Genomic DNA, 9,059 nt, shown 5'->3' on the forward strand with positions numbered 1-9,059 from the left:
CTCTTTTGCTGCAACTTTTGTTCTACGCTTCTTTTTATTTCACAACCCCACGCCATTGTTGCTATGCTTGAAATCATTGAATTAAATAATCCGCATATTGAGCTGCCACTTGCGAAACCTTTTTCTTTTCTGGCCGACCAAGAGACCATCATCGAAACCCCACTTCTAATATAAATAAGGTTGAGGTTGTATATAAAGGCATGCTATCCCGTTTCTATATTTTTTTTCTTTCTCTATTCCCCTTTTATGGCCGACTAAGTGGAGTAGTTTTCGTTATTGGCCAACAAATTTCCACAAGGTGTACCCCATCTAACAATCAAACGAGCACCAAAAGTTTAAAGGGACGTCCACTTTTTTTTAATAATCGGATAAGGACGTATGATGGAATCATCAGCACCTTTAAACTTAATTAACCACTACAAACACACTATTGTTACAACTAAAATTGCTGTCGATTTCAAAAAGAAAAAGAAAAAAAAAGAGAAAGGGAGACAAGTAGTAGGGACGGCACCTTGGATACTTAATATATATCGAGCAACCTTTTATTTATTTGATTAAGCCATGCGTTCTTATTTGGGTCGTTAGATACACACATGTTGGGTCACACTTTTTGACAAAGTATTTCTTCAATAATTATTATGGGGTCAATTGTTTTTCATCATTTGGACCACGTTGAAATTGAAGTTCTTCAAGATATATTTTTTTTTCTCATCCGATATTCCCTCCTGTGAACAAGCAAGGCGATGATATGAGATTATGATGATGATATATGGGGACCGTGGGTTGCTAATAATACGTAAGTAATGATAAAAGCAATAATAAGATCATGGGATAAATGGGGATAGTTGAATTGGTATTACTCCATGTCTTTTTCTTCCTTTCTGATTCTTTTGATCCGAACCCCACCACAGCAATGATCTTGTTCAATTTAAATTATGGAAAGAATGATGTGGGGTGAAGAGATAACCTGGTTACCTTATGCTTTTTCTGTGGTGGGCCGAATTCCACAAAACAAACGGGTTATTGAACTTTGTTTTAAATGGATAGAGAACTTGCTAATTCTGTTGGGCCGTGACCCAAATATTTTGATGGGCCGAGATCCAGTTACGTTTTCTAATTGGGCCGTTACTCTTTTAATTGTTGGACCGAGAAACGGGTTATATTGATTTACGTTGGGGGTTATAACAGAAAGACAGCAGTTGGAGTGATGGTTAGGGTGTTAAGCGGGTGAGTGAGAGGTTGCGGGTTCGAGCCCTGTTTGAGGCATTTTATTTTTAGGAAAGCTTTAAAGGTAGTTTTCAATTAGTATTCTTACAAATAATTATGTTTATACAAAAATACATTACGAGAACATTAAAATCACATATCACTATAATTTTATTACTAATAAGATAATAACTAAGCTATATATGAAATATATCAATTAATATATATACATATACATATACATATATATATATATATATATATATATATATATATATATATATATATATATATATATATATATATATATATTATATTTTGTATAAAACCCTAATATATATTATTATTATTAATATCTTATAATGAAAGATAAACATTAATTAAATCAAATAGATAAATCAAATATATCTATATCTATATCTATATAACAAATAATTCAACAAGTATATTATTAAAAATAATATATAGATTTATTCGAATACGAGTATATGTTTTAATATATATACAAATGATATAGGTTCGTGAATCCGAGGCCAACTCTGCATTGTTCAGTTGTTCAATATAGTCATATGTATTTTTACTACAAGATACATTAGGTGAGTTCATTTGCTCCCTTTTACTCTATACATTTTTGGGCTGAGAATACATGCAAATGCTTTATTAACTGTTTTAAAATATTTATATGCGTGAGTTCATTTGATTTCCTTTTACTCTTTACATTTTTGGGACTGGGAATACATGCGCTGTTTTTACAACTGCTTTATTAAATGCTTTTGAAATATATTTTGAACTGCGAATACATGAAATGCTTTTATAAATGTTTGACGAGATAGACACAAGCAAAACATTCCTCGAATGAATTATTATGCAGACAGAAGTTCTGTGGATTATTATTGAATTATGTAGACTTGATAATTGCCACTAATTGTTGTGAATATTTTTCCCCTGATTATTATTGCCTGGTAACCTAAGAATTAGAATCGGGTATGGCCCTAATTCACGCGAATCCTAAAGGTAGCTACCGGGTTTAACACCCCCACCCAGAATGTTCACTAGACGGAAGGGCTAGTGGGCGTGGTGTTTAGTGCTTCGAAGTTTATATGATTATTATACAGACGAGATGTTCTGTTTGGGGATATTATTATGCGCATTATATGTTAAGGTCGGTTACCAAGCCAAGCTATGAAAGCAATGAAAAGTGAATGTTATGTATCGAGAGAATGATTTTATACACAGGTTATGTGTATGTTATTTTTGTGCACAAGATATGTGTACGGTTACTAAGATTTATGAAAGATGATTTCGTACACGAGAAAGGTGTACTGTATTTAAAAGATATCGCATGTACATTACAGGTGGGTGTAGGATTCGGGCCCATTTGTACCATGCAGCATTTAAATCTTGTGGTCTATCAAAATGATGAATTTTATTGTTTTATGATAAACTTATGAACTCACCAACCTTTTGGTTGACACTTGAAAACATGTTTATTCTCAGGTATGAAAGAAATCTTCCGCTGTGCATTTTGCTCATTTTAAGGACATTACTTGGAGTCGATCATCGCTCTGGGATCAAATGTTGATGACTTCGTCCAGATGGATTAGGACGGGGCATTTCATTATCATCCGAGAAATAAGAGATAGGACGGTGCACGACCAACTAACCGATGATCTAGTTGAGCATATTTGGAACCTTCCGTCCGCATTCCGCACCATGAATGGTTAAATTTATGTAATAGTTAAATTTTATGTAATGGTTAAATTTTATGTAATGGTTAAATTTTATATATTTTTAATTATATGTAATATAATTTGTATGCATAATAAAATAAAAAAGAAAAACAAAAAATAAAACTGGTGGAACCTATTTAACACTTAAAGAGCGTCAGGGTTATTTTGACGTCAAAGGCCGACACTGTCACGTCACCGGCAAATTGCACTCTTTACACAAAAAGTGAACAATCTGCCCAGATGTAGTTATTCATGGTCTAACCTGTCTCACTTCATTTAACAACGCTGTTTTTCGTTTTGTTCTCTCCCAATCAGCACGATTGAAACCCTACCCATCCAACAACCTGTCTCACTTCTACTGATTCAAATCGTGTTATTTCAAATTTCGGTATCTACAACCTGATCCATTGAACTTCATCCTTCAATTTTCTTCACGACCCTTCCAAGAATAGGTGAGACCTGCAACCACCGCCGCCGGAACTCATAACACCTGGCAGCGATTTGTATGTATTTAACCCCCATATTAAGCTTTAAATTTCTTCGAAAGTTTTCTGAGTTTGTTACTTCATCCTTGTAAACTTATGTTGAATGTTGATGTTGTAATTACTTTGTTTGGTTTTGAATTAAGATGCTATTATTATGATAATCATTTTAATTTTAATTCATTTACCTAACTAAGCTCACGAGTATAATGTTCATTATTGATATTATTATCACCGTCACGGCGTTACCATTTCCGTCAATCGTATCATTGTCCGCATGATTACATTAGTTATACTGTCTTTATGATAATATGTGATTTTGTTAGCTATGCACTGAATGCTTGCTGATGTTGCAGCATTATTTGTATATTTGTGGCGTTGTTCGTAATTTATGCAGGAGTTTTTGATACTAGCTTCTCGAGTTCTTATAGGTTGCAGACTTCAATTTAGGGTTCTTACTCGTTACACATGTTTACATTCTAGTTCAAATGCTGCTCACTTTTTGTTCAAATTAGTAACTTTTTGGTACTGATAATCTGAATAGCTAGTTCCAACTTAAAATCATATTATTGATGATACATTCGTAAAAGGAGTTGAATTAATATAGGGTGTTTGCACGTGTAGTGTTTATTGTGCTCTCTAGAAATTAAAATTAAAATTAGAGTACAAGTTACATAAGTCAGTTATAGTTAGGTAGTTTTATTTATATCTTTGCATTCAGTTTTCTTGCAACAACTAATGACATGCTCCTAAATCACATTTTCAGCGCATTCAAATACCACCTTAGTTCTTGTACACGTCTATTGCAATCCTATTTGAAAATGGATTTTGCAGGCAGATTCAATATCTTAATATTTGTTTACTAATAATGTAGAGGAATTGTTTTATATAATAATTGTACATTACTGGATACTTTGGATTTCTACATTTGCTATATATAGTTCACAGTTTCTTTTCAGGGACACAAGAAGTCGGGTGTAAGCACAACAAATGGCCAAAACAATGGATGTTGTGGATATAGAAATAGGTGATGATCTTTTAAAGGAAGAAGGTCATAAACATAGGCAGAAGAAAAGAAAGTTAGAATCAAGTGAAGAACGAAATGAAGATCCACATGATAATGGTGATTTGGCAAATGATGGTTACTTACAGAAAACTGATAAGAAGAGGAAGAAACAGCATTCTTCTGAAGACGATCAGGGTCAAGATGATGAACCTGTTGGGACCAAGTCTGTCAAAAGTTTAGAGAAACAAAAAGGCAAAGTCCAAGGTGGTAAAGTCAACAAGAACGCGACTGAGTCTGTGGAGAAAAACAACACCGAGAAACAAAAAGCAAAAGGTAAATCTAAGAAAGTTAGGTTCACGGGTCAAATCGAAGTGTTTCCGTCATCAGACACAGAGCCAGAGAAGCAGCCAACCAAAGGGGATGATGGTCTAGTGAGAGGTAAAAGATTTACACCCGAAGAAGATGCTATTGTAAAGCAGGCGGTTTTGGACTATGTAACAGCACATGATTTGGGAGATGATGGTTTAAAGATCGTCTTAAACTGTAATTCCCACACGGGAATGAGAAAATGTTGGCAAGAAATCGGGACTTGCATACCGTACCGCCCATATACGGCTGTCTATTATCGTGCTCATGTTTTGTTTGAAAGGTCAGAAACCCGCTCGTGGACCCCAGAAGAGATTGAATTATTGAAGGAATATCATAAGAAACATGGTAATGATTGGAAGAAGCTTGCAGAAGAACTCGGTAAACACAGGTTTCATGTGAAGGATACATGGCGAAGAATTAAATTCGAGAATTTAAAATTAGGAAAATGGAGTCAAGAAGAGTATCAGAGTTTATACGATCTCGTGAACATGGATTTGCAAATGAAAGTCAACAGTGAGAAAAAGTCAAAGCATGGGATGTTAAGAGATAATATTCCTTGGACTGCAATTAGTGAGAAACTATCAACCAGAAGCGATTCAACTTGTTGTGTGAAGTGGTACAATCAGCTGACGTCATCTTTGGTGGCCGAAAAGAAATGGAGCGATGCTGATGATTATCGCATGATTGGTGTACTTTATGAACTTGATGCTACTTGTATTGAAGATGTCGATTGGGATAATGTTCTTGAACATAGACCTGGTGATATTTGTAGAAAAAGATGGGACCAAATGGTTAAACATATAGATCATGGCAGTAAGCCATTTGCTGAACAGGTTGATACATTGGCTAAACGTTATCGCCCGGATTTAGCCGAAACTAGAGAGGCCTGGGATAATAAACCTGTTGTTCCTTGAGGGATTCGGGTTAATGCTCTCTGTTTTAATTTCGATAGTATAAAACAAAGATGTGTTTTAGATTGGTAATTGGTAATTCTTGTACAACAAGAGGTTACTGGCCATCATTCCATAAAATTTGGTTAACAGTGTTTCCCAGTTTATCAAGTTATTCCAGTACACTTTTGATGTAATTTTTGGAGTTTTTTCCATATAAATTTACTTTATTGAGTTGGCTATTTGTTTTTTAAATACAATTTGTAGCTCGTGTAGTAGTTGTCTGCCTCTCTTAGCGAGAGGTCAGGAGTTCAACTCCCGTGGGTGCAACATCGCAGACAAGGTTGCCCCTTAACCCTTGAATTCCACCAAGGGTGCTTTCGAATTGGGCCGGGTTTCTTCCAGCTTGTGACGGGTTATGCAATTGCGAGAGATGAACGTGTGGATGGTTAAGTCCCCTGGGTGATCACGTACTACTGTTCAAAAAAAAAAAAGATGTACACTGCCTTTCTTCGTGTTATGTCCCTTTGTTTTGTTCAAAAAAAAAAAAAAGATGTACACTGCCTTTCTTCGTGTTATGTCCCTTTGTTTTATTCGTTGGTATAGTGGTGTGGTGTGGCGTGTTTTCATGTTTTAGGTTGCAGGTCTTTTGCCTAGTCGTTTTGTAGTTAAGTTTGATAGCTTCTGCGAGGTTTTGTAGTAGTTCTTGAATCCTTTGATTTCTCTTGTTTCTGTTTGATCTTAATCTTTTCTAATTATGAAAGATTTGTTTCTATACAATTTCTTGAAAAAAAGAGTGGTACATGTCTCGTGCTTTTCTAGTAAATTACAGTTGTAAGTTAAGGTCTTTTTTGACGAAAAACATGATTTTAAATTAAAAGGTTCTAAATGATTATAAGGTTGCTCCCAATGGAGTAAATACTCCCTCCGCCCAGGCTATAGTCCACAAGGAAGCCGATGGCAGCAAATTCGCCCAAGTCCCGCCCAGGTATTCGCCCACCATTCCGTGCTGCTGAGCGTCCTTTTTCATCATATTTGAGGACGGAAGGAAGGGCTTAAACTTGTACATTTAACTAATTAAGGGAAGAAAGGAGTGTCATGGTTGAGAGTGTTTAGTCTTGGGTTTAGTCCTGCGAAGAAAGTGCTGATGTGTCGCTGACGTGGCACATGAGGACTAAGATGGAGGAGTGTCTCCATTGGGAGCGCTCTAAGCCATGCAAACTATAACTAATTTGTTTGTCTGAATATATTTTTCAATTCGATCTAATTGAACTCCTTTACTAACCCTAAATATTGATTCAAATCCTAACATACATTGAATCAATAACAACAACCATTGAAACAAACCATCCCACATTTAAACCACGAGCTTCATAAAATAAAATAATCGTCATAAAACGGTTGAAGGCTTGTGGACAATGGAATTTAACAACCGTTAGAATATGTTCATGTTTGATGTTTGATTTTTTTAACCTTTGTTACATGTTTTGCTGTTTTCATCTTATTTGCATTTTAATAGAAATCATAGCCACATAAGTATGTAAAGAATAAAGTATAAAAAATAAAAATAAAATCATCGTTAAGTTATGAATTCAATCATTCAATCACTCTATGTCAACTGCTAAAACTCAAAAAACGAAGTCCAAATCATATCAAACTCGAGAACGAAACTTAACAAACCAACCCCAATACAAATATTATCATTGCAAGTACCATAGTCAAGGTTGCAGAAACTGCCGGTCTTGTCGCCGGCGACCCTTTCGGTGCCGGAGCATTCACGTCTGCCGGATTACTCGGAGAAGATACGGCGCCACCGGCGGAAGTCGCCGGACTAGCTGAAATACCGGATTCCGGCGGTGATGAAACAGGGGACACCGCCGGAGAAGAGCTCGCTGGAGCTGGAGCCCCGGGAGGTGGTAACATCTTTTTAGGCGACAAAACGACAACAGTTACCTTCTGACCTTGATCACAGTTGGTTTTGTTACCACTAATGAAGTAAAATGGTCCTGAACGGTTCAAGCTGAAAGAGGAATCGCCGCCGGTGAGAGTGGTGATGGGGTTGCTGATGTTGCAATTATCGTAATCGCCCTTGTTGACCACCAGTACAGAATCTGACCCACCATTATACTTGAAATCTGCACACAAAGTTTCAAACTTTTTAACAACCCATTTGATAAAACCAAATACAGAACTCGAGAAAAAACAGCATAACGTTTTGAAAATTTCAAAACAATCCACATTTCAAAAGGGTATACCCACATAAAAAATAAAAAATAAAAAATATAATTAAATAAACCTCGTATCATATAATGGACATATATAATTAAGTACTCCAATTAACAAAAGCTAATGTACTGGAACTCTGCTAAACTAATATCAATTTTTGTAAAAACCCATTATACAAATCAAAATCCCATGTAAAAAACTCAATTTTCTTGAAAAGTTGAAAACTTTATAGCAAAAATAAAGACCCAAATCAAGAAACAGATAACTAGTTTGTAAATACATACGTAGGGTGTCGTTGACGATAAACCTCATTCTGGCGGACCATTGATTATAGTTTTCCGTCGGATGTAAAGTCCAGCCATTTTTACCACCAATGTTAAAAATATAGGCGTGCGAAAAGCTTACTAAAGTGAAGAATAAAGTGAATAAAATGGATAAACATTTGTAGAAAGACGCCATGGAAGAGAGTATTAGTTTGTGGTTATGGTCAAATATAGGCGGATCAGGTTGTTGTGATGATGATAGGAGGTGGGTGTTTTTATAGACGGTAAAGCGCCCACGCGGCGAATGTACAGTAAGTTAACGGCTAGATATACTTTAGTAACGGATAATTGATTTGAGATATACATAAAAGGACTGTTTTGTAATTTTGTATGGGGGTGGGGTAACTGACTAGTTCTAAACTTTATGCTGCATTATATAGCTCTAACTGTATGTGTGTGTCTGTATTATGTACGTCCAATATTGCATAGCTGTTGTTTACCCAAATTTATGAAATGGAGTGTAAAGTTGTTTTGGATAAATAAAGAGCTTTTTATGGTTCACAAAATGAATAATGATACCCCATAAGTGTCGACGGCATCAACGTTTTTTAGTTGAATTTAAAGATTCTTAGAAAATCAACGTAGACTCAGTTGCTAGCGTTAAGCGAGAGCGGATTGGAGCCTTGAAGAAAAACAAAAACGAAGTTTCATTCATGTATATTTTTCTACAGGTTTCATTTTCTTTCTTCTTTTATTGGATGATGGAAAAACCAGCACGCTACGACTTGAAAGCTGACATTCTTCTCTTATGGAGAAAGTTATTTTTTTATAATTTGTTTTTTTTCCTTCGTTTTTAATTTCCTTTATTTTTTTATCGTTTGTTTGCT

General features: G+C 35.4%; 2 protein-coding genes across 2 annotated transcripts; one reads left to right on the forward strand and one right to left on the reverse strand.

Annotated features, from left to right (window-relative positions):
• Positions 1 to 4,579: 4,579 nt before the first annotated feature.
• On the forward strand, positions 4,580 to 5,923 carry LOC139853434 (uncharacterized; the record flags this gene model as incomplete). Its single annotated transcript, XM_071842828.1, has 1 exon — positions 4,580 to 5,923. A coding segment is annotated over one exon (1,128 nt), but the record flags the coding sequence as incomplete, so codon positions are not given.
• A 1,316-nt stretch (positions 5,924 to 7,239) lies between these two features.
• Positions 7,240 to 8,397, reverse strand: LOC139855778 (early nodulin-like protein 2). Its single transcript, XM_071845021.1, has 2 exons — positions 8,194 to 8,397; positions 7,240 to 7,818 (listed from the first exon to the last, which is right to left on the reverse strand). Exons 1-2 carry the CDS (start codon positions 8,366 to 8,368, stop codon positions 7,355 to 7,357), a joined length of 639 nt encoding a protein of 212 aa, XP_071701122.1. The 5' UTR covers positions 8,369 to 8,397; the 3' UTR covers positions 7,240 to 7,354.
• Between the last annotated feature and the right edge of the window lie 662 nt (positions 8,398 to 9,059).

This window comes from Rutidosis leptorrhynchoides, chromosome 6, assembly GCF_046630445.1.
Source record: "Rutidosis leptorrhynchoides isolate AG116_Rl617_1_P2 chromosome 6, CSIRO_AGI_Rlap_v1, whole genome shotgun sequence".
NCBI lineage: Eukaryota > Viridiplantae > Streptophyta > Magnoliopsida > Asterales > Asteraceae > Rutidosis > Rutidosis leptorrhynchoides.